Here is a 24,595-nt window from a genome sequence, read left to right on the forward strand (position 1 = left end):
TTATCATTGCAACATGTACCTACCTTGAAGAAAGCTCTAGACCATGACATCGGGTTGGTGTTTAGTAGAGAAGTATAAGCATGAGGATTATACTTCTGCAATGCTTCCATATGTTTTGCATATTGGCCTATGGTGTAGCTGCGTGCAATCCTCCAGAACATACGCTGTAGCTCCATATCATGACTGTCTCTCTTCCAATTATCCATGATATGTTTAGCACATTGACGATGCTCAGCTTGAGGAAGAACATTGTGTATAGCCTTAACTAAACCCTGCAATATGTAAAACATTTGTTAGAATTGGAAACAAAAAACAAGTTTAATCTCAAAGAGTAGAACTAACCGATTGTTTGTCAGATATGACAGCCATATCTCTTCCATCCTCAAGCCCTAAAGAAGTTGATAGCAACCTCATAAACCAATCCCAGTTGTCATCATTCTCTATCTCAACAACTGCCCAAGCAAGTGGCACTATCCTATTGTCACCATCTCTACCAACTGCAGCCAAGAGATGTCCCTTGATGTCCCATTTCAAAAATGCTCCATCTATTCCTATGATTGGTCTACATGTATGCTTCCAAGAGTCCCTCTGTGATTTAAAACACATAAACAGACGAAAAAACCTTTGCATGTTACCAATTGCTGGCCCTGGGATAGTCTCAATCTCAAACACTGAACCATTATTTGATCTAAAAATCTCTGCTTGATAATCCCATATCCGTGAAAAATGTTCTTGATGACTAGCTCTTGCTTCTCGCCTAACTTTTGACTTTGCCTTAGAACATTGCTCTTCGGTGACTTCCAGATTGTATTCTCTCTTAAACTATGTGACCATTTCCTGTTTGATCATCTTTGGATTCCTTCTCAACCTATCCGCAAACAGCCAAGCCATCGTACCTCGCTTCAACATATGAGTGTAACCTGATCTCACACATATGTGTCTATTCATGAAAACATTTATTCGCATCTTCTGTTGCTTCTTCTCATATGCGCAGTAGCATCTCCACTGACAGTTAACATCTTTATCAGCACATTTGGCACCAATCCTCATAGACTGGGACCTATACAACTTGATGTCGTATCTAGTCTTCAGAGAATACCTCAACACAGCTATCTTGAAGTCTTATGGGGAACTAAAGGTCTTCCCAATACTCAGCAGCACCTCAGGATCTTCAGCTTCTGCATTATCATCTCTTTCGCCATTATCTTCGTCTTCACTTTCTGACCTAGGATCTGGAATCTTCTCATCATCGAAAATATCATCTCCACTATCTGCATCTGTCTCATCTTTCTCTTCTCTCGCACCATCCCCAAATTCTGCTTCGAAGTCATCGCATCTTTCTTCTTCTACACCAACAGGGTCTCCATCTTCCTCTTCCTCTTCCTGGTTTCCGTTTTCCTCTTCTCCGTTTTCCTCGCCAGCAGCTTCGTACCCAATATCATCAAAATCGTCATCACTAGCAACACCACAGTCATCACGGTCTCTTCATCACTAAAACTCGATCGCTGTTCTAAGGGAACAGGCTCTCCTACGTACAACATAAGAGCTTTACCTTCACCAGGAGTCGATTCAGGAGCAGTTACGTCGGGAGCAGTCGATTCATCATCTCTCTTACGTTTGGGACGACGCTTACTCTTCTTTCTCGGTGCCATAGATACGAGATCCTCCCTAACGATACAAGAGAGTGCTTCGAATTTGGAAAATAAGGGACAATTCGAAGGAGAAGAGAGAAAATCGCAAAGGGGATCTAGGGTTTGTGATTTGGGGATTTCTGGGAATTGGAATCGAGCTTAATCGAATTTGGGGGTTTTCATTTGATTAAACGACGTCGTTTAGCTTATTAACAGATATATTAGACGGACAGATAGCAGCGTCTTAATCCTCCGTTTGTCCGGTTAACGACGTGCCTCAATCGGCTTCGTCAACGAAAGTTAGAGATTAAATTGAAAGTCAACTAGAAATTGAGGATTAAAGCACCAGGCTCAAAGTTCATGCTTTAAACCTCCACAAATGGCAAAGTGACGATTTAAATGACATTTTTCCCATTTTCTAATTGACAATTATAATGATTCTGAAAGAAGAAAGGCCGTAGGCCATTGTTTCAAACCTTTCTTCCTCATGTGTTATATAAGACAAAGTAAGCAAAAGCTTTCTAAATGTTATTAACATAATATCTGATATTGTCACCAGCACAGTAGAAAACAGGCACGAAGCAGCTCAAGCATCTCTAAAATCTCTGAGAAACGCAACTATCTAAATCTTGAGATATACTCCTTGCTGCTCGACTCTGATTTCATTCACTCAGCAGAATTCTCGTGCAACAGTACGTACTCTCGGCTGCAACCAAAAGAACAAAATATCTCAATACATTGCCAAAAAAACAAGAAAGCAGATGCCAAGCAAACTGTGTTGACCAAAACAATGTGCACAAACAAGCAAAGATTGATTAAAAAGAGAATAGGCACGATAATGTTTCATAATAGAAAACCAGAACTGCAATGTTTCTTCATTAGCATACCTGCTGTTGCCGAACTTTATGGTGTCTTTCTCAAAAAGCTCATAATATCTTTGTGGCTCAATGGGACTTTCCTGAAAAAGGTAAAAGAAGTTCTCATTACAAACGTTTGAAATTAACCCATGATAAAGAAGCAAGCAAGAAGGAATGTAATTGAGCACTTACATTGATATAAGTTTTGTTGGTACTACCAAGATCCATTATGTAAGGCCTGCAAGGTGACATTAAGGGAAATTAAAATTTAGCTTAAAGCCAGAAGAGGTGCAAATTTTAAGCAAAATGAAAGAGCAAACAGGTTTTTACTTCACTTGCTTCCCCATCATACCATCCGGTTTCTCCTTTTCCATTTCCCTGAGAAAAGCACATTCACAGTGACATAAAATATTAAACTAAAACCCTTATTTTCATTAGATCTATTGTCATAAATTTTACTATTCAATAGGAGAAATACATGCAGAACCCTACCGGTACTGAATGACCGCATGCTGCTTGCTGCAAGATGGGTGATCCGTAGGAATGTCGGCAATCCTTCTTTCACGTCCAAAGAGATAGCAACTTTGGCGATGGAGGCAGAGTGGCTCTGTTAATCCAACACATTTCACATGCACAAAAAAACACACATCATGAATAATGATTCAGGGCATAAAGAGTTATAAGCAAACAGAAATGAGAAACAAAATGTAAAATCTGAATATACAATGTTCAAGGATTCAAACTAAGAATGACACGGGAAGCCACAGTCACAAACGTATCAAATCAAAAAAACTATTGTTCCTCTTAGAGTCATGAACATGGCATAATAATATTCACTATAATTAAATTGACAAGTTCTAAGCAGTGTCAAGCAATAGTTTGGCTATTATCTGTAATCACGCTATTATCTGGATACTCAACCATCAATGACCACAGTTTTCAAGTTTACATGGCTAGAGCGCATCAAAATTCTTGAGCATCTCTTTCATTGCCACAGTGCCACTATATGCTTTACTGCATATTTTGTGGACAAAAAATTGACGTTCACCACAGAAAAATAATTTAAGTGAAATACATAGAAGACAACCACTACGTAGAAAGATGGATAGAGGATTGAAAGACCTACCATTCAGTGGTTCACCATCCTTAAAAACATACAGTCTCCATCTTTCGCTGGGTTTTCTAGCCTCGGGGGGCTCATTGAACAGGAGTGTAATACCTGCAAAGGATGCAATCAGTCACGGAAGCAAAGCATGCCTATGGTGAAATTTAATGCGAGAAACCACCATCTCCATTCTAGGAGCAAAAAAGGATTGGCAGTCAAAAGATATCTGCTGATAGTAGATGCTTATATATTGAAGCTTCTAGACTCATTAGCTACTAACTATTGACCAATGAAAACTTTTACCCAGTGACAGACACAAATGCATACAAAATCAAGAAAATATGACCTGACAACAAAGGCAGATGTTTCGCAGTTCACACATGCAATGAAGACACTATGGCAAAAGTTTATACCACAAGGTAATGGTAATAGGTGATATTCTTAAATGAAATGGCCAGATCAGAAATATCACCTCTGTATCTGTTGGTTTCTTCAGCAAGTTTCCCTGATAGCTCAAACGATGGTTCTTCCTGCAAGATATATCAAAATTAGATTTGAAGTGTAAATGCATGGATGAGCCAAGCAAGCTCGAAATGACATTGGAAATTGAAATCAATAGGGCATGATATGATACCTTTTTCTTTGCTGCCAGAGCCTCTTCAACTGCTCTCATTCTTGCGACTGAATCTTCCTCGACATTTCTGTTAAAGAAAACCCATAACATGGTTAAACGAGAGACTGAAAAATTGTGAAGGCTAATCTAGTAAGAAGAAAACTCACGGCTCCTCGCCGCCCCCTCTTGCATTAGACCCCTGAAACAGAAAAGATAATCAAAATGACTGAAGAAAGTAAAAAAAAATCTATGGCTCGCAGAAAATGATAAATTTGCAGAAAGCAACCATAATCTATATAATGAGCTTTTACTAAAAGAAGAGAAACATGAGAAGTGATGTTACTGGACATGCTGAAGAGAACAAAAGACTCTATCTCTAAGTCATTTAGCAACAGAGTAAGTAAAAAATGGCTGGCTGCAGTTTCTAGTTATAGACTCAGGAGATACAAAGCTAGATTACAGGATTCCAACTATTTATTACGTGAAACAAGCAGCGGAGGCTAAACAATTTCAACCGCATTATCTTATGAAACAGAATATGGATATGCACAAGTAAAAACCAAAAAGAAAATTCTGAGATTCAGAACATATCTCTAAGCTGAAGATAGGAGCAGATATACCTCATCTTGCCTTGAGGCAATAGCTCTTTCAGGTGAACGCCTACTACTCCTGCGACTCTTATCTGGCGGTGAAGTAGACCTCTCATGTCTTCCTCTAGAGTATCTCTCATCATCTCTTCCTGCCCTTCCCCTTTCTTCAGTATCCTCTCTCCCTGATCGTCTTCTCTTATCCCCAACTTCCCAATCTCTTTTTCTCTCCCTGTCCCAATCTCTTCCTATATCTCCATCCCTTTCCCTACTGTTTCTCTTCTCCCTTCCTCTACCATCATCTTCTCTCTCTCTACTTCTCCCAGTCTCCTTCTTCTCACCTTGAGCTCTTCTCAATCTCTTCGTACGCGGTGAAGGAGACCTAGAACTAGGAGCCATTATTGGAGACAGGTCGTTTTCTCTCTTTTTTGCCTTAGGAAAGGGCACAAATTGAGACCAGAGTCAGAAAAAAAGAAGCTCTCGAGAACACTAAACCCTAATTTCCCAAATGCATAGAAACTAGAGGAGGAGCAAAAGCCCTAAATCAAAAAACGTAAGCTACAGATTTCGAATGCTAAATTCAGAAGTTCAGGGCATAGTCTAGGGTTGCAAGAATCGTGAAGCGAAATTCGCTGCATTGAGAGAAAGATGGTGAAGCTAAAAATTTACCTGGTGGCCGGAGCTGTGACTACTTCGGCGGAGAGAAGAGGAGAGAGTGAATAATAATAATCGCAGAGATTTAAGAATCAGAGCCAAAACGAGAAGAATCAATTAATTGGCGTCTTTTGCAAATAAAAGGAAATTGAGGGGTCAAATATTAAATAAATCGTAGATAGTGTGATTAACATAACGGAGTTAAGAGTTCCGTTAGGTCTTCGTTAGTGTCACACGTTTCAGGCTTTCAGCTGATTGGTAGAAACTAGAAAGTTTGCAACATAGATTTTATCATTGATGAGAAGGACATATTTGACAAGTTTGATCGAAGAAAATAATCGAGATTAGGGAACGGTTACAAATTCCAATAGGGTTTGGTAAAGCTTGAAGAAATCTGTTGTTGAATTGATCTCGTCTCTTCTTGTTTTAAAAGGGTTTTTGTTCTCATCAACAATGCAGAAGCTTGATCTAGTTAGGGAGAATCTATACCTAGGCGATATATGCGCAGCTGCTGAGATTCTCAAGAATGGTAGCGCTGAGATTTCACACCTTCTTACAGTGTTTCACTGCCCTTCTATATCTGTCTTTGAGGAATGGCGCAACGTGAAACTAGACTCAAAACAAATCAAGGAAATGTATGTTGGTGATGATGATCAAGATGACTCATTACAAGGCAAAGAGTTTGCGACAGAGAGTGCTTTGCCATCAGGCAATCTTTTATATTCTCTTGAGCATACTGGTAAAGATCTCAAGTTTACAAGAATGGTTGTGTTTGCTTACGATCAAGAGTGGGAGAATCTGCTTGATTTATTCGATATTTGTTTGGATTTTATCGATGCTGGTCGAAAAGAGAAAGGTGTTTTAGTTCATTGCTTTGCTGGACAATCTCGGAGTGCTTCTATGGTCATTGCGTATCTGATGAGGACCGAAAAGCTTTCTCGGGAAGAAGCTTTAGCGTCATTGAGACAATCTGCTCAGGCTAGTCCAAATCTTGGCTTCTTAAAACAGTTAGATTTGTTTGAGAGAATGAACTTCAAAGTCGACCGTTCCAGCGCTATTTACAAGTACTTCCGTCTAAAAGCTTTAGGTTACTTATATAGCAAGGATAAGAAATTTGACAGATTAAAGTTGCGAGCTGATCCGGATGTGTCGAATGATGAGAGTAGTGGTGGTAGTACGTATCATTGTAAGAAATGCAGGAGGATTTTGTTGTTTCAGGAGCACGTTATTGATCATACTCCAGGTGAGGCTGACTCAGAGTTCGATGACATGTTCAAAAACATGATTGGAGATGTTCACAACAAGAATCCTGGTGATCAGAACCAATGTACTTCCATATTCGTAGAGCCTATCAATTGGATGAACACAGTGGAAGATGTTGTGTCGGAAGGGAAGTTGTTGTGCCCTACGTGTAAAGCTAAGGTTGGAAGCTTTGACTGGTCGGGAAGTTATTGTAGCTGTGGAAGCAAGATTGTTCCGGCGTTTCAACTTCAGATGGGCCGCGTCGATGTTATCACTGTGAAAGATGACGTGAAGAAAAGGAAGAAGAATAAGCATGATAAGAAAATAATCTAAGTGTATGCAATAATTTCGAACCGTACGGATCCAAGAACTCAGCTTTGCATCATCAGATCAAGTAGCTCTCTTCTTGCTTAGTAAACATGCGTTGTTTTGGACGATTTAAAATACTACATGGTTTCAATAATTGAGTTTCATTGGCAAAGTGCTTTCCATTTATGTCCATTCATTAGGCAATCGAAGTCTTTTACTTGTATTAGTTAATCACTAATGATTGAGACCAAAAAAAAAAAAGATTTGATGCATCTGATTCTTAAGCAGGTTCAGATTTATTTGCTGCTAAACCGCGTGCGACGAGAACCAAAAAGGTGGTCGTAGGAGGAAACATTGAGAGAATATATATATGAAGAAGAACAAGACAAAGGTATTGAAGAAAACAAGAGTTTGCATGAGTGAGAGGAGTATATAGTTTAGAGAGTTGATGATCACGAGTAGATAGTTCAGAGAGTTGATGAACACAACTAAATCAATGAGAATCGCAATCGAAAATATCAATAAACAAGACATTAATAAATAAGGTTTTATTGTTATGTGGTACGAATTAAAAAAAATTCGAAACCTTAAAAAAGATATGAATTATTTTTGGCTTTGATATGCTTTTTGAAATTGGCCGCATGATCAAATTGGAGCTGGATGGTTTGTTCAATACAAATTGTACAGAAGCGTACTTGTCCTTAGAATGGCAGCCCACACGTCAAAACAGTAACACACTAACATTATGCTATAATCCAATTTCCTTTGTGGAGATTCTTAAAATAGTGTATGAGGAACTTGTTGGATGAAAAACTGTTGCTTTTCAAAGCTCACAGCTTTGGAAGCACCACATGCTTTTATCTTTTGTCTATATTCTCAAGTGAGATTACCCCATATTATATTGGTTTGCTCTTAGGAAAGCAAAAAGCTATAGCAAATGCTTTGGTTTGTCGGGTGATAACTCATCGAATCCCCACACCATGTATCCTGGTTTATTTGATGGTTATATATATTTTCACTTTCATCAAATTTAAAGTTCAATTTGAATACGAAAAATAATTGACATGTCTGAACTTAATTATAAACACCATTTTCATTATATAGAGTATAGACTAGTAGTCTAACTAGTAACTACACAAACAATATCTAAATTGCCAAAAATATTATAGACAAAATTTATGAATATTATCTTAAGTGATTTGGCCTCCGACATTGATTTGCAAAGACAAATCAACACATACCATCCGCCAATATAGTCGAGCCCAGTTACTTTTAAAGATTTGACCGAGAAAACCAGTTTAGCGGATTTATTCAATTGAGACAATTCAAAACTGGTTTTCTGTTTACGTATAAACAAACGAGTGCACCGGGTTTACCACCAACTTTGATCCTCTCATGAAGGAACTTGTGGAGAGAAATTTTCAACTTCGAGGAACATATGTCCTGAAATCTCATCGGTAGTTCTCCTTACTACCGATGTGTAGTCGCAACTGTTGGCCCTGAAGCTTATGTGGAAGATAGCATTCATAGAGTCGAGCTTGAGAGACGGATCAGTATGAGGTTCTCGGGTTTCCACAAGTATCTTCTTTATATTCATCTCCTTGGGCAGGAAAGAATGAGATCCAGCCTCGCAAACTTGGAAAAGTGCAAACTCGGTATAGAGACGAAGCCAATCATTATTATCAATGTCCTTGGTCTGAACCTCGTAGAATCTAACACCATCATCATCATCAGCTTCTTCTGGTAGTTCCGACAAAAAGGTAGGCATACATCCTCGGAAAGACAGATAGAAGCAGTTAAACGAGTGGTCTGATATTTCCGCTACAAAAGAAAGAGAGAAACAAACAAAAAGTTGTGACTCGTGAGTAGCTGCTAGAAAACCAAATCTCTTTTCTTTCTTTGTTCAATTGGTAGGCTAAATAAAATATAAAGAAAGAAAACCTGGTTTGATTCTGCAGCGTTCCATCAAGAGTTTCAACTCGGGAAAGGAAGGTCTCCTGACCAGAGTTTGCAAAGTGAGAGAATCAGCAGCAGCAGCATCATCATCTTTAACCTCGACAGTAATAAAGTAAGAAAAAGAAAAGGGATGTTCGGTATTCAATTTTGGTATGCGTATGAACTTCAACTTCCTTTTCTGCTCAAAGTTGAACCAATGAACTCCCAAACGGCCGTAGAGAACCATTTCGGTAGGTGGTTGCTCTTCGTTTTCGCCAAAATAAAATGGTGAGTATCCTTTAAGACGTGGGATACGAACGTCAGGCTTGAAATCGAAACCCTAAACCCAATAAAAAAATAACAAAATTACAATAGAATCTATGGGGGAGGCAGAAAAAATAAAAATATTAGGGGTTACCTGAGTATTTGCGATTTGCCTAATGTAATCCATGTCTTCTTCAACCCCTAGTTCTTCATATTGGCAAAAAATACGTTTCTTTTCTTCATTAGGTAGCTTCCGCATGTCCAACAACTGCGGCAGAGATTTCCGGTTGTCGACTTCTTCTTCCTCATTTGTTCCTTGAATCGCTTTCTTTTTCCTTTTCCTACTATGGACAGGGGTGATCTCAGATGTGCATTCACCCACTACTTTGGCTTCTTTATCGAAATCTAATCCCCTCAACATAGAGAGGCATTGTTCGTCCGTTAGCTTTCCGCTTTCCAACATCCGCTTCAGAGTATCCGCCATCTTCTTTCGATCGATCTAGGGATTTCTCTATCTTTTTTTTCTTTTTTGCGCCGATAGGTGGTCACTAGATATATAGACTATGTATAGGGCTTCACACATTTTTGGCCCATCTTCCTTTTAAAAAGACTAGAAATGTATTTTTTTAGTGTGACCATGATAATGTTGTGTGTGACTGGTACCGAGACGAGAGTTGATGAGATGAAACACAACTAAATCAATGAGAATCGCAATGGAAAAGAAAATATCAATAAACAAAAATATTAAATAAGGTTTTATTGTTATGTGGTACGAATAGAAGCCAACAAGATTGATGAGAAAAATATGAATAAACAAAAAATTCGAAACCTTAAAAAAGATATGAATTAATTCTGCTCTGTATGTATATGCTTTTTGGACTTAGACGCATGATCAAATTGGAGCTGGAAGGTTTGTTCAATACAAATGGCAGCCCACAAGTCATTTTTAATTTTGTTATAAAAATTTGAGAATAATTAATTTTCACATCATAGACAAACAAACACAAATGTTGTCTAATCTATCATCCGACTTGTATTTAATTTAAATATTGGTCATGCATCATGCACTTCATTATTATCTTATGATTTGCAAAATCCTGGCTAGACTGTCATATATATCAGAATCGGTCACCGTCACCTTCTTCGTTATTGTCATACAGTTTCACTATGACAAAGTCCAAATTAGGTCAAAATTTAAGCTAACGTACGTAGCCTCTTACGTCATACATTGCTGATGAAAAAGAGGCAAATTATTATAACAACCATCAAAGATTCGGTACTAACTTTACAAATTCACACAATTCGTATCTCACAAACTAAAAGTGCAATATGTTATACATGTTTTGTAAGCTAAACAATAGTAAAATAATTATCCTGCCGGACTATAAAGGTTCGCGAGAACGTGGACCGACTATATTTATATATCAATTTTTTTTTTAGCTATTTGGGTTTTTAGCCTAATGTGTAATGTTGCCTTCATCACGTTTTCTGTTTTTTTGTTGAAGTTTTTTCAAATAGATGAATTGACTATCATCTGCTTGTCACGTTATAAACCATATATATTATCGTTAAATTAGCAGTTCCCCACGAATTAAATGTCTCCATCATTGACTAATTTAATTTTTGTTTGCAAGAACACTTTTTCCTTCCTCAATAAATTGTTGTACTTTATACATATAAATGTTACACCAAACGCAAGATAAATTTCATTGTATAAAGAAAACGGAGAATATAAGCTAAAATGAAAATCTATATACCTTGCTTCAGCTTCTATCGAATTTATTTTCACTGATGGACAAATATGAAATGTGATCCTTCTCTACTGTTTCTGTGAATTTGTGATTATCATCAGGCAAATGTTTCTATCTAAATTAACACTTCTATTGGAAAACTACCAAAATACATTTGGGTTCACCCATGAAAAGTACTTTATAATATTGTTATGTTATATATTGTGTGCTTAATTAGTAACTAATAAGATTACAATTTAGCAAATCTCAAGTTGATGTGTACATTTATATTCTCCACTACAACAAGAAGGTGATCTACTTCCCTTGTATATCTTTCTTTGTTCTTGCACGTACATAAAGAAATCAAACTGTTCAGCTGCCATTTGAACCAACAAATTAAATAATATTATAACAAGTAAATAGTTAAACAATAATAAGAACAAAGGGCCAAAATCGTGCCAAACCTACAACATTCCTGACCTGTGCCTCCCCCACTATATAGAGGTCACATTTGAGAAAAATAGGCAATAAAAGTCTAGAAACCCATTTTTTTAGCTTCTCACATCTTTCTTCTATAATATCAAACTACTCTTCATCAGCCTCTTAATTATCTAAGAAAGTCTCAATGGAAAAATCAGCACTAAGCAACTGTGTGAGGCGAACAATATTCTCTAATCAACAGAGAACAATACAAGAGGGTCTAGAAGAGAGTAGTTGGACAATGTACTTTGAAACCGAAGATGGATTAGGCCATTACGATGATTCTTCGATGATGTCAGACGCTGCTTCTCCTATGGGTTCTGTCGAAGAAGACACAGCTTCATCTCCTTCTAATAGAACCAAGGTTAGTCCAAGAAGAAGACAATCTTAATATGTTCATAATATATACATTGATACACACATGACACATATCAATATCTATATAGGCCTAAATATATATATATAGCGATGTATATATGATGTTTCGTGTGGATTTATATAAAATACTTATCTTTTAGCTATGCTTGTTTCTTCAGGGTCACAGTGAAATGGAAGACAATACGATAGAAGAAAAAACGATGAACGATACTAAAATTGAGGTAAGAAACTTCATGTTTTCTAATATATCTTTACATAAAATTAAATTTGTTTTGGCGGCTAACAAAAATATTCATACGGGTTAATATAGGAGAAAAGATTGAATAAAAACGGGATAATGATTGAAGAATACTGCGCAGAATTGAAGAAGAGAGGACTTTGCTTAGTCCCTTTGTCGATGTTGTCTAACTATATTGGTTGAAACTTTGATTACTCTTTTCAATCATATACATATTCTTTATTGTGATTATCTTCCTTTTTCTGATTATTTCTGTAAAATTAATAGAATGGACTAGTAAATGTAGTGAAAGTCAAATCAAGATTGAGAAGAAAATTGATAAAAATTCAAACATGTGTAGTAAAAAGTTAACATGTTTCCATGTGTGTTCAAGTACATATGTATTTTGGAACGCCTTTGTAATACAATGATTGAATGATCGAGATTTAGAAAACTTCTTTAGACATTAAAGAATTATCTCAAAATACCAGTTTATTAAAATCATATAGATTTTTTTCTTAAGAATGTTACCTAAAATTAGGAAAGTTATTAAAAGTTAGATTTTTTACTTATTATTTGTGGTATTTTTTTTAAAAAATTACAGTAAGACAAAACGAAGAATAATAAAGTATCAGAAAATCATTTTAATCAATTAATTTCTTTTTTTATAATCGAGAACCAAAAATTGAATCTAATTAAAAGTAAGAGATTTGAAACGCAAAGGTTTCCTAACAAGTGAATCACGAAATCACGACCGCATTAGAGAAGAAAGAGAGAGAGAGCTCTTCTTCTTCTTCCTCTTCCGCTCACTAGATCTGCTCTCTCTCGCAGTTTCCAGGGTTTTGACAATTGCTTTCGTTTCTTCTCGGCGGCAGCCATGGTTTCATCCACCAAACTCAAATCCGTTGATTTCTACAGGTGCGATCCTCTCATCTCTCTGCCACATTTTGCTCAATTCTCGTTGCCTAATTCCGAGCATTGATTCGATGTCGGCTCTGATGCATGTTTATACATTTTGGATTGCGTTTGATTGATATTATTCGGAATTTCGTTAATATGCATTTTAGCTGTCGAATTCTGCCTTCGTTTTCGTATCCTTGATGATCTGATTTTTGAGATGTCTCTTTTTTTGATGGTCTTGTTCAGGAAAATCCCGAGAGATTTGACGGAGGCGTCTCTATCAGGCGCTGGGTTATCAATTGTAGCTGCTCTCTTTATGATGTTTTTGTTTGGAATGGTTAAATTCTCTTTGCCCTGTTTGTTTTTCCAAAATGATCTCTTTCACCTCTCTCTGTTTGATCAAGTATAGTATTTTAATGTATCTTTATCTTCCAGGAGCTGAGTAGTTATTTGGAAGTTAACACTACCACAGCTGTGATAGTTGACAAGAGCAGTGATGGAGACTTCTTACGCATTGATTTCAACATCAGGTTTTTGTTGCTATTGGTCTTTTTCTCTGTTGATATTTAAATCTTCTCTAGACGTCCTGTGATCATGGATTTATTCACCACAATCATAAGATATGGTTTTCTTGCCGAATAGTTGCTATGATATTTTCAATATTTTCTACTATCTGATTCATAAGGTGAAATGGAATGCTTTTCTTTATAAGCTGAATGTTGTTTTTGTTTCTTTACCTTTTTGTAGTTTTCCTGCCCTTTCATGTGAATTTGCATCTGTTGATGTGAGCGATGTGTTGGGAACGGTAAGTCTCTACGCACAACTCTCAGTTCTTTCTATTTTGATGATCTCATTCCCACTGTTAGAATGCATTTCGCCATAAATGTTTTTATGATTATCATTCGAAAACAAATAATGCAAAAGGGAAGGAAAATCTTAAATCTTGACACTTTCTTCAGTATCAGAGAATGTATCTTTGGTTATGTGATATATGATAGATAGACTATTCGTGTAAGCATGTTGAGTTGGTTGTGCAATGATGATATGGATTTACTCCAATGTTTATTGATTCCATTTTATTAGTGATTGTCGTCAACAAAGCTAGGAAAAACTAATAATACTATCCTACTGCAAAGAAAAAAAAAAAAAATTGTCTGCAAAGTTTTAATCATGTAGTTGAAACTTCAACCTTATCACCTAATCCTTCCCCTAATCCCTGAGTCCCTGTTTCAGTTGTGCAGAACTTCCTATGTAATATACTAAAAGCAAGACTGGGTCTTTAACCGATCTATGATACATATACCCTGCATATTATTTATTGCTAGCTGGGGCTTAAATCTATTTATAATGTTTAATTTTTCAGAATAGGTTGAATATAACAAAAACAATTCGCAAGTTTCCAATTGACCCGCATTTAAGGTCTACCGGCGCAGAATTCCACTCTGGCCTTGCATTACATAACATTAACCATGGAGAAGAAACTAAGGAAGAGTTTCCTGATGGTGCTATACCATTAACCAGTGCTAGTTTTGAAGCATTATCACATCAGTGAGTAGGCAGCTTCTCTTTTTATTGTGCATGCATAAGAGTCCTGTCTGAGGATTTAAATATCGATTAACATAAATTGAACTCTTTTTATGCAGCTTTCCAATATTGGTTGTCAACTTCAATGCACCATGGTGCTACTGGAGTAATCGTCTGGTAATTCTCTTAGTAATTAGTAATTACTAATGCTTATAAACTTTCCAATTTTCTGAAATTTTCATTTTCTTCTGGTATGCAAGCACTAATGATCCAGATGTGAATGTACTCATCATAACTTTTTTTTTCCTGCTTGACCGAGTGAGAAAGAATCTTCCTCAATTCGTTATTGACTGTTATTTGGGAATACATTCAATCACGATATGTGGAATCCTAGACATTTTTTGTTCTAAAGGGGTATGGGGTTTGCTATTTTGTGTTACGAAATCTAGATGACAATAAACTTTTTACTGAATAATACGTTGATCAAAATATTTTGTAGCTTTATGGGTAGTATGTACCTCAGTTCTTGTCTGACATTGAAAAAGTTGTTCATGTTTGGTTATGATGAGTTTCTTTTGTATTTTCTACTATTTGCTTCAGAAACCTGCATGGGAAAAAGCAGCAAATATAATAAAACAAAGGTTTGTGTTAGACTCTTCGGCATTTTTATCAAGCTATGAAATTCTTAAGACGCTGGCTGACAATGTTCTTTCTGAAACATCTTCATGTTAATATTCTGCTGCAGATATGATCCTGAAGCTGATGGTCGTGTTCTTCTAGGAAACGTTGATTGCACGGAAGAACCTGCGCTATGTAAGAGGTACTACGAAGTTGATGTTTTTCCTCCATTTTCTTGTTATTCTTTCTTGATTTATGAGTCGTTTCCAAGAAGAGCAGAATTTGTGTTACACCTTTTTAATGCCTGATGTTTAAGGTTGCAATTGCACGGTGAGCAGTGACTGTCATTCTATTTGATTTCTCGCTTGACTTAACATAAATTGTGGAATGTATTTTCAGGAATCACATACAAGGTTATCCATCTATTCGTATTTTCCGCAAAGGCAGTGACCTTAGGTGAGAAAGCATCTGATATGATGTAGCTTAGTTAGGATTCGTCATGTCTTCTGCTTTACCTTATGTATCCATGCCGTGAAAAAATCGAGTTTTATGTCTCCTAATTGTGTTCTCAGTACAGTCAAATGTTGATACATGTGAAATCATCACCGTTAAATTCTTTTCTTTTCGTCTTTTCCTCTTTAACTTCCTTTAGGTTAATATACCAGATATCTGTTGGTGTAAATATTTTTATGAAAGTTTTCCTGTTTATTGTTTCCAGAGAGGACCATGGACACCACGAACATGAATCTTACTATGGAGATCGGGACACAGATAGTATAGTTAAGGTAGACAAAACTTTTTTTCGTTCCAGTATCAGTAATAAATGAGCCAACATTCACATCTATATGTATGCGTGTATTAGTCACTTAGTTATAGAAAAACGTCTAGTTGTCTGTGGATTAAATATTATATACATCCACAGCATATCTTTGTGCTACGTTTTGAGTCAACAGCAAGCATGTTCTTCTAAAAGTTCATATAAGATTTTCTTTCTTCCAGATGGTGGAGGGACTGGTCGCACCTATCCACCCGGAGACTCACAAGGTAGCTTCGGATGGTAAATCCAATGATACCGTAAAAAATCTTAAAAAGGCACCGGTTACAGGAGGTTGTAGAGTTGAAGGTTATGTACGTGTAAAGAAGGTAAACCTTGGACTGGAAAAGTGAAGATTGAATGAATGTCCTGTAACTGATTTGTGGCATGTTTGATATTTTCCCAGCTTTTCTGTACTGGAAGTTTGTCTTTTGTATATTTCAGGTTCCAGGAAACCTCGTTATCTCAGCTCATTCAGGAGCTCATTCATTCGATTCTTCTCAAATGAACATGTCGCATGTTGTGTCCCATCTTTCGTTTGGGAGGATGATTTCTCCTAGGTTGCTGACCGATATGAAACGGTTGTTGCCATATCTTGGCCTAAGCCATGACAGGCTGGATGGAAAGGCATTCATAAATCAACATGAGTTTGGTGCCAATGTCACTGTAAGTCCCAGAAACCTTCATAGGAATTTAGAGTCTTGAACCTTCGTCAAATTTTCTTTTACTTGCTCTTATCCTTTTACTTGCTCTTATCTAACTGTTTTCTACACGCTTTCTACAGATCGAACACTACCTTCAAATAGTCAAAACAGAGGTCATTACAAGAAGATCCGGTCAAGAACATTCACTGATAGAGGAATATGAATACACTGCTCACAGCAGCGTGGCTCAGACTTACTACTTACCTGTTGCGAAGTTTCATTTTGAGCTCTCTCCCATGCAGGTTCAGTCCTCATTTACACAAACAAGAGATTATCTCTCGCTAATATCGCAATATACTTCACTCTTTATAATTTCTCCTTGGTTACTCTGTTTTTGCAGATCTTAATAACTGAAAACCCAAAGTCCTTCTCACACTTCATCACAAATCTGTGTGCCATTATTGGTGGTGTTTTCACGGTTAGCAATTTCTCAGTTACCTTGCGTCTTCATACTCGCATGGATTCCATGGTCATTTCTGATTTCGCCTGTGGATTTTGTCAGGTTGCCGGAATACTAGATTCGATTTTCCACAATACAGTAAGACTGATAAAAAAGGTCGAACTTGGGAAAAACATTTGATCGTCCACCGGAGGTTAGAATTTTCCATTAATCTATAAAACCATAGAAGAAACTCAGACTGTTTACTTCGAATAGCTGATCTACATAGAAAACCTCAAAAAAGAGAGAATTTTTGTTTGACACAATCTTAGTTTCTTTACGGTTCTTGTTCTATTAAAAATCCGCCTGGTTTTTTTATCCTTCCATTACTATATACATATGACATCAGTAAAATACACACAAGTAGAACATTTATTCATTTACATAAAAAACAAATGGGGTAAAAAAAATCAAACAACAAACACCAATTGACACAAACTTGGATGAAGAGAGAAAGGGAAGAGACTCAATACAGATTGAAATCGGAAGACAAAAGAGAAACTTCTTAGTGTAGGAATAGAGTGGAAGCTAGAGCAGCCCCAAGAAGAGCAGCGACAAAGGATGAAGAAGAAGAAGCTGCGTTGTTTGGAGTTTCTTGAGACGTTGTAGGCGTAGGTGCTGGGGTCATCTCAAAGGTTCCCGAGACAGGCGGAGAAGGAGAGGATTCTCCTGAGGGAGCTGGGGCAGGGGACGGCGGTGATGATGTGGTGTTTTTGTTGCCGCTTCTATCAGCCATGACGATGACCACAAGCTTCTCGTTTTTCTTGCAGTTGTCTTTGTTTCCACTGATGAAATAGTATGGCCCAGAGTGGTTCAGCGTGACGGAAGTTTTGCCATCGGCGAATTTAGCGGTTGGTGAGTCCGTGTTGCAGCTGTCGTAAGCGTCTCTTGTGACTTGGAGCACTGAATCTTGGTTTGATTGGTAGACAAACACTGCAATTGTATAAATTTTTGTCAGATGCGAAAGAAACTATGATTGCAGTTAACGAATCAAATAGTATCTGTACTGTGTGAAAACTTACACAGAGAGTCGCCGATTTGGAATCTGCTCTGTTCTGCCCATTGACTGTACACTTGAGCACCAGAAGGGACAGTCCAACCTGTTGCACCACCGACCGTAAAATCTCTAGCGTAGGCTCTGTCAACGATCATAAGAAAACACACGAGACCAAACCCACAAAGCATCATGTTCTTTAGGTTTCGTGCCATTTCGTAAGCTAAAAGAAGAGAAGAAAAGCCAATGTAAAAATAACAGAGATCTCAGAAAGATGTAGGTGAATCAAGTGTGGTACAGGGTTTGATATGAGATGATGAAAGGCAAATGGGTTTATATAAAGGTGATGCTTTTGATTTTGAGGAAATGTTGCAGAGAAGCTTTTTATTGTCTTTTTTCAAATTCTAAGCAAAGCATAAATGCCAGAAGTGTTTCAGTTTTGGAATCTCATGTGACTTGCTTCTTCTGTCGATGGCGTTTGTTCTTTGCTTCAGAATCTTTGATGTTATAATTTATTATTACTTTTTCCGAAAAGATCTTCAAGAACGAAGATAGATTTCACAAAAACATCAAATCAAAAGACTAAGATCTTCTTCATGTCAAAAAAGGCCAACACTAATCTGAGATTTTGGGATTACTAGAGAACAACATACACTTTAATACTTTTATAGACCAAACAAAAGTATTAATACACATTGTCAATAAATTTCCATATTAGATCAATCATATAACAAAGATATCCACATCTGCTCCTTTTGATCCTTCCTCTGTGTTCACCAACATCATCAAAACACCAATCTTTAGAATTTGAAAATCAAAAAACTGATCAAGAATGCTAAGTTTAGTTATCTCCTCAGTAATTAATCCATCATTAGTGCAAAAGCTGCCATTGTTGCGAAAACAAAGGACATCAAGACACTGATACCGTGTCTATGTCCTGAGCTCTTCTTGGGGAAATGTTTTGGAAGCGCGCATTCTTCTCCGTTGAAGAAAAGCTTTGTTGGGAAACCGTCGCCTTCAGGAATATTCAGTGCTTTGATGTTTTTCTTGGTGAAGGAGATGACAGATTGTTGCTTTCCGGGCACGGGAGGGTCTCTTAATGGATTTGTTCCGTTAACTTGACCCACAAGATAGTTCATACCAGGCAAGCCTTGGAAGATAACGGTTCTATTGCTTGGTGGAACACGTGTTCCATTAAAAGAGTAAACGTTTTCATATCCTGGACCTGCCTTTCCCATATCAATTGCGACAAACCAATCCTCAAACGCGAAATCTCTCCAATTAAAAACGGTTAACCTTGCGGTCCAACCATTTTTGTAATCCGTGCTAACGTGCCAGTTAATACTGACTCCGCAATTATCCGGACAAGGAAGTTTCTTTGGTACTGGCATGTGATTTTGTTTAGCCCAAGCTCTAGCTTTTAAGGTTCGGTTATCGAACGGAACAAGGAGAGCGTCAGGAGGGAGGAGGAGTGGGTTACTGTTAGCATTGCAAGTGTCGGTATCGATGTCATTGCATCCGCAAGCACAAGTGTTGCAAGGAACTGCAGAGTTGTTGTAAAATGCAGAGAAAGAGACACAACATCTTGAGGCTTGTGCTTTGGGTTTGGTTATGTTGCAGACCACTTGCCAGCTGGAGATGGCGTAGGTTACAGCCAGTAGACCACTAGGATCAGGAAATTGAGACGGGTCAACACGAACCGGTGGCCCGCATTTGTACTGCGGATTGAGAACACCGTCGATTTTCCAATGCTGAGGTGGGTATAGAGCTGTTCTATTTAGGTCAGGAGGCAACTTGAAAACCTAACAAATTGAGAGAAAACAAAAACTTCAAAACCCTAAGATTTCTGTGATTAGTAACATATTTCAACGAAAGAGATGATTTACCTGCAATTGAAACATAGATCTAGATTTCGAAGGGTCCATAATAGGTGGCAAGAGAGTTCCGTTTTTGCAACAGAAAGGTAACTTTCCAGTCACGTTATCTTCCTTCTTCTCAGGAGGCAAATCGGAAATGGCTGGTTTCCTCTGACAATTCATGACCTGAGAGAAATCTAAGTCTTTGTAATACTGTCCAGCTTTGCTATAAAGGCATTCTGATGGATCTTTCTTGTGAGTGTAAGCTCCTCGCATAGTGTTTATAAACTCTCCTCGCATCCATTCAAAAGTCAGGTTCCAACGGTCTAACCGCCCGAGCGGATTATCATTGTCGATGGTCACTTGGGCTAAGTAGTTGCTGTCGAACGATTGAAGAACATCGTAGACTATGTTCAAATCACCGTTCCTTCTCGGTGCAAACTTTGTCTTTAGTCCAGTCTTGTTCTTGAACTTAGGGTTTCTCTTGCAACAAACGTGCATACTACCTCCTGCGCAAGATAACAAAACTCACCGTTTTGAATATCACATTCACTACATTTTTTTTGTTTGACAATTAAATTAGGGAGTGTAAATACATAATATTTAATGATCTTATCAAAATGGATTCATAATTTGCAAATGCAAACGCAAAATTTCGTTTACGTTTTTTATTGCGTTCATAAAAAAAAAATTGATTAAAAAACGTAAATTATGAACGTTTGAAAACAATTTGAGTCTTGTGATCTAACCTTTTCTTTTAGCGGCGGGACATTCCCAACCATCGTTGGTGAGCTTAATAGTTTTTGGCATGGGCGTGACGGCTTTTGAAACCCCGAAAAGAGTTCCTGTGATCTCGATATTCGCAGATATCTGAGTAAAATCACCAGCGGTTTCAATCGAGGTTTTCAAATCCGTGTTTGGCGATCCAACAAACGTGGTTCCATTGCTCGCGTCTAGAGGATAATCACCGTCCATAGGAGCCGCACCAGTAGCAGAAACGATCAGCTCTTTGTGACGGAACCCTATGAACATTTGCCAACCCTTAAGTTCTTCCCTACCCGCGTTTACAATCATCGCAGTCGATTTAAACGCCCATGATTGCGCGGTCACATTCTTGACGTGCGGGTACTCTCTTTCGCGGCTACCAAAGTTGTAGCTCATGAAAATACCATTGCAATGCGCCATCTCAGGCGGTGGCTCAGCTCCTCCTCCGTCCTCACCCGGAGTTCCATAATCTTGGCCGTTGCAAACAAAAAGAATTGATGATAACAAAATAAATAGACTTAATGAATAGCGTACGTCCCAAGGTATCTTCATCCCCGTTTTAACGTCAATAGCCCTCATCGTTATCAATTTTTTTTCTTCTTCCCCACCGCCTTGTGATTACTGGAACCGCAAGGCAGCGAGAGAAAGAAAAAAAAACTAGGAATCAACCGAACCTTTTTGACAAAGATGAAGATTGATCAACGAATAAGGTTTAGTGTGAGAAATCTGTAAAAAGATCAAAATCCAAAAGTTTAATGCAAAGAAACGAAGATGGTTGGAAAAGAAGAGGTCTTAATATGGGCCTCTGGTTTTATTTGGTGGTCACGCGGAGAGACATTTAAGAATGTGTGTTAAGGCAATTGCTAATTTTGGACACAAAGAGTTTCATATTTGTTTCTTAACTAAAAAACCACCGCTTCGAAATGAAACAAACTCTGATGTTAAATTTACTAGGTGGATTCCAGAATAATTTGGATACTAGTTCTCTGTTTCAGTTCTGAGTTTTTGGGTTTTCATGAATAAAGCGAATATGGATGTAGTATTATCAATCTAGTAGATTTTCAGTTTTTTTTTTTATTCTAACATATTTGATTATTTCAGTTTTTCTTTTCTTTTCATTTTATGTTTGATAACAATTTCGAAAATATAATAATCCAAGTTGTTCGATTTACCTGGAAATTTCTAGATTGAATTTGCCAAACAACGTTTACATATATATATATCATAAACGCAACTCATTTATGTTTTTATCAAAATATTTATTTTTCTTAATCATTTTTTCCGGAAATTGTGAACGCAATGGAAAACGTAAACAAAATTTGGCCTGTGCATATGCAATTTATGAATCAATTTTGATTAAATCTAGTGTCAAAGAAACCGTAGCATCTCACAACAGATTCCAAAGAAACCTAGGTTAGGGTTTATTGCTAACTGTGCTAAATATTTTAGTATGACTATGCCAGACAGTTAGTCTTTTAAATACTTATCATTTTGTTTGGGTCATAATAAGTTAATAACTATAAAACCTTCTTCATCTTTCAGGCAAAAATTACTAAAACCTTGAAAAAAAAAAATGGATAGAGAAGAAGAACTTGGTCGAAAATGTTGTACTTGCTGCTTAAAGTTCATCTTCACAGCTGGTCTCGGCGCTCTTATCTTATGGCTTAGTCTCCGTGCCGGCAAACCCAAATGCTCAATCCAAAACTTTTACATTCCTGCCCTCAGCAAAAACCTAAGTTCACGAGACAATACCACTCTAAATTTCATGGTTCGTTGTGACAATCCAAATAGAGACAAAGGAATCTACTACAACGATGTCCACCTTATTTTCTCCACCATCAACACGACCAAGACCAATTCATCTGCTCTTGTCTTAGTTGCTAACTACACAGTGCCTAAGTTCTATCAAGGACACAAGAAGAAGGCCAAGAAGTGGGGTCAAGTAAAGCCGCTAAACAACCAAACCGTTTTACGAGCGGTTTTGCCTAATGGATCGGCTTTTTTCAGGTTGGATCTCAAGACTCAAGTGAGATTCAAGATTGTTTTTTGGAAAACTAAATGGTATAGGAGAGTGGAAGTTGGTGCTGATGTTGAAGTCAACGGTGATGGAGTTAAAGCTAATGAGAAAGAGATTATGATGAAGAAATCTGATTTTTGGAAAACTCAGGGATATTGGAGTGACTTTGGTGCTGACGATGTTGATCTCACCGGTGATGGAGCTCAAAATAAAGGAAGTAAGATGAAGAAATCTGATTCTTCTTTACCATTAAGAAGCTCTTTTCCGATTTGTGTTTTAATGAATTTGCTCGTATTCTTCGCTATTCGTTAACTTGATTAGAGGTGTTGATTTTCAACTTTTGTTTTTGGTTTTGTTTTGGTTGATCTTGATTATTGACTCTTTCATGAGTTTTTGTTGTGTGCTAGTTCCATTTTCTTCATAGTTTCTAAAATTCGGCCAAGTACTCATTGCATTCCCTTGTTGTTTTTGTTTTAACTATGTACTAGTTTCCATCAATAAAATTCTATTTGAAAATCAATTATCCATATTTTTGTATATGTACAATTATATATCTGTGGTTTCAAAATCAAGGAACAAAGAACATACCACCAATATAACCGTTCAAATATGGAAACAATTTTTTTTTTTAAGTCCATAAATGACTAAAGGGAACAATGATAAATAAACTCCATATAAAATTACTAAACTTTGATATTGTTATTGCAATAACGAATAAATTTATTTACTTCTCTATCACAAAATTGAAACCGTAAACCATTGATATGTTTTTATAAAAGTGACAAAGTCAAGAAAAATAACATGCATGCTCCACAGAAGAAGGTTCGATATTTGGGGTTATTATCTTAAGTTTCAAGTTCAATATTAACCAATTGAATATTGTATTGTTAACTGTGCTAAATATTTTAGTACGACTTTGCCGGTCAAGTTAGTCTATTAAATATCATTTTGTTTGGGTCATAAAAACTATCTTTTCATGAAACAGCAGATTTATAATGGTTTTAAAAGACGCAGTAGTATTTTTAAACATTTCGTTTATTGTGAAAGTTGACATCGATTACATAAAGCAATAATATTTTCTACATCATTTTTCCTAACGAATCTATTCAATGCGCTATGTGATACAATTTTAGATGAACATTGGTAGGAATCTTCAATACTTTTGTTCTATCACACTATAATCGTATAATTTCTTTCCTTTCCATTATCATAAAATACAAGGATTTAACATGTGGTATATTATATAACAATTTTAGTTTCACATAATCTTAACTAAATAAATTTGATTCGACATGTTTAATATTGATCGTGTTAAAAAATAATAAAATGAAAAATTTAACCCGTATTAAAGCATCAAGTTAATAATATTTTAAACTTTTACTAATATCGATTCAAACCCGTTTCGCCATATAATTCGTCTTGTAGTATGATATGTCCCTTGTTATTTTAAACTATTTATATGTTTATATATTCGCAAATTTTGAACTTTTTATTAAGTTTAAATAATCAATTATAATATATAACACTTTTGAAAGTCTAAAAGTTACTCTATCCAGTAGATTAAACAATTCAACAAAAAAACAAAATTAAACAATATAGGAGATATTCAAAGCAGTTTAACTATATCTCGTCTTAGATTTACTCGGTGGATTCCAAAATAATTTGGATATACTAGTTCTCTGTTTCAGTTCAGAGTTTTTGGGTATTCATGAATAAAGCGAATATGGATTTAGTATTATCAAGCTAGTAGATTTTCAGTTTTTTTATTTATCAAACTATTATTTCAGTTTCTTTTTCCTTTTATTCAATAACAATTTTTTAAATATACAATAATCAAGTAGTTCGAATTACGTTGACATTTCTAGATTGAATTTTCCAAACAAAGTTTAAATATATAGTGGATTGCTCATTGCCAATATTGGTTGTGATATCAGGAATTAATGTGGGTGATAAGATGTAAAT

The 24,595-nt window shown here is 36.6% G+C and overlaps 8 protein-coding genes across 8 annotated transcripts; 4 read left to right on the forward strand and 4 right to left on the reverse strand.

Moving 5' to 3' along the window:
- Positions 1-2,019: 2,019 nt before the first annotated feature.
- On the reverse strand, positions 2,020-5,605 carry LOC9319323 (FHA domain-containing protein DDL). Its single transcript, XM_021033699.1, has 11 exons — positions 5,463-5,605; positions 4,827-5,225; positions 4,374-4,405; positions 4,228-4,294; positions 4,066-4,123; positions 3,615-3,707; positions 2,981-3,095; positions 2,819-2,866; positions 2,681-2,726; positions 2,519-2,589; positions 2,020-2,337 (listed from the first exon to the last, which is right to left on the reverse strand). Exons 2-11 carry the CDS (start codon positions 5,190-5,192, stop codon positions 2,298-2,300), a joined length of 936 nt encoding a protein of 311 aa, XP_020889358.1. The 5' UTR covers positions 5,193-5,225; positions 5,463-5,605; the 3' UTR covers positions 2,020-2,297.
- Positions 5,606-5,900: 295 nt separating this feature from the next.
- LOC9321450 (dual specificity protein phosphatase 12) lies at positions 5,901-7,022 on the forward strand. The gene has a single exon (XM_002883210.2). The coding sequence runs from the start codon at positions 5,901-5,903 to the stop codon at positions 7,020-7,022; it is 1,122 nt and encodes a 373-aa protein (XP_002883256.1).
- Positions 7,023-8,126: 1,104 nt separating this feature from the next.
- LOC9319324 (UPF0725 protein At3g44770) lies at positions 8,127-9,720 on the reverse strand. Its single transcript, XM_002885338.2, has 3 exons — positions 9,352-9,720; positions 8,940-9,273; positions 8,127-8,819 (listed from the first exon to the last, which is right to left on the reverse strand). Exons 1-3 carry the CDS (start codon positions 9,679-9,681, stop codon positions 8,392-8,394), a joined length of 1,092 nt encoding a protein of 363 aa, XP_002885384.1. The 5' UTR covers positions 9,682-9,720; the 3' UTR covers positions 8,127-8,391.
- A 1,401-nt stretch (positions 9,721-11,121) lies between these two features.
- LOC9321451 lies at positions 11,122-12,252 on the forward strand. The gene is made up of 3 exons (XM_002883211.2): positions 11,122-11,771; positions 11,944-12,006; positions 12,096-12,252. Exons 1-3 carry the CDS (start codon positions 11,553-11,555, stop codon positions 12,204-12,206), a joined length of 393 nt encoding a protein of 130 aa, XP_002883257.1. The 5' UTR covers positions 11,122-11,552; the 3' UTR covers positions 12,207-12,252.
- Positions 12,253-12,710: 458 nt separating this feature from the next.
- On the forward strand, positions 12,711-17,319 carry LOC9319325 (protein disulfide-isomerase 5-3). Its single transcript, XM_002883212.2, has 15 exons — positions 12,711-12,920; positions 13,149-13,239; positions 13,338-13,432; positions 13,650-13,707; positions 14,266-14,450; positions 14,546-14,603; positions 15,027-15,067; positions 15,172-15,246; positions 15,444-15,500; positions 15,763-15,829; positions 16,044-16,187; positions 16,303-16,524; positions 16,643-16,804; positions 16,903-16,980; positions 17,065-17,319. Exons 1-15 carry the CDS (start codon positions 12,880-12,882, stop codon positions 17,140-17,142), a joined length of 1,452 nt encoding a protein of 483 aa, XP_002883258.1. The 5' UTR covers positions 12,711-12,879; the 3' UTR covers positions 17,143-17,319.
- Positions 17,320-17,355: 36 nt separating this feature from the next.
- Positions 17,356-18,311, reverse strand: LOC9319326 (early nodulin-like protein 3). The gene is made up of 2 exons (XM_002885339.2): positions 18,024-18,311; positions 17,356-17,934 (listed from the first exon to the last, which is right to left on the reverse strand). Exons 1-2 carry the CDS (start codon positions 18,208-18,210, stop codon positions 17,507-17,509), a joined length of 615 nt encoding a protein of 204 aa, XP_002885385.1. The 5' UTR covers positions 18,211-18,311; the 3' UTR covers positions 17,356-17,506.
- Positions 18,312-18,567: 256 nt separating this feature from the next.
- On the reverse strand, positions 18,568-21,423 carry LOC9321452 (COBRA-like protein 10). Its single transcript, XM_021032031.1, has 3 exons — positions 20,601-21,423; positions 19,882-20,360; positions 18,568-19,797 (listed from the first exon to the last, which is right to left on the reverse strand). The coding sequence occupies exons 1-3, from the start codon at positions 21,193-21,195 to the stop codon at positions 18,856-18,858; spliced, it is 2,016 nt and encodes a 671-aa protein (XP_020887690.1). The 5' UTR covers positions 21,196-21,423; the 3' UTR covers positions 18,568-18,855.
- A 513-nt stretch (positions 21,424-21,936) lies between these two features.
- Positions 21,937-23,149, forward strand: LOC9321453 (protein NDR1). Its single transcript, XM_002883213.2, has one exon. The coding sequence runs from the start codon at positions 22,190-22,192 to the stop codon at positions 22,943-22,945; it is 756 nt and encodes a 251-aa protein (XP_002883259.1). The 5' UTR covers positions 21,937-22,189; the 3' UTR covers positions 22,946-23,149.
- Positions 23,150-24,595: the final 1,446 nt, after the last annotated feature.

Source organism: Arabidopsis lyrata (assembly GCF_000004255.2).
Source record: "Arabidopsis lyrata subsp. lyrata unplaced genomic scaffold ARALYscaffold_3, whole genome shotgun sequence".
In the NCBI taxonomy this organism is placed as follows: Eukaryota; Viridiplantae; Streptophyta; class Magnoliopsida; order Brassicales; family Brassicaceae; genus Arabidopsis; species Arabidopsis lyrata.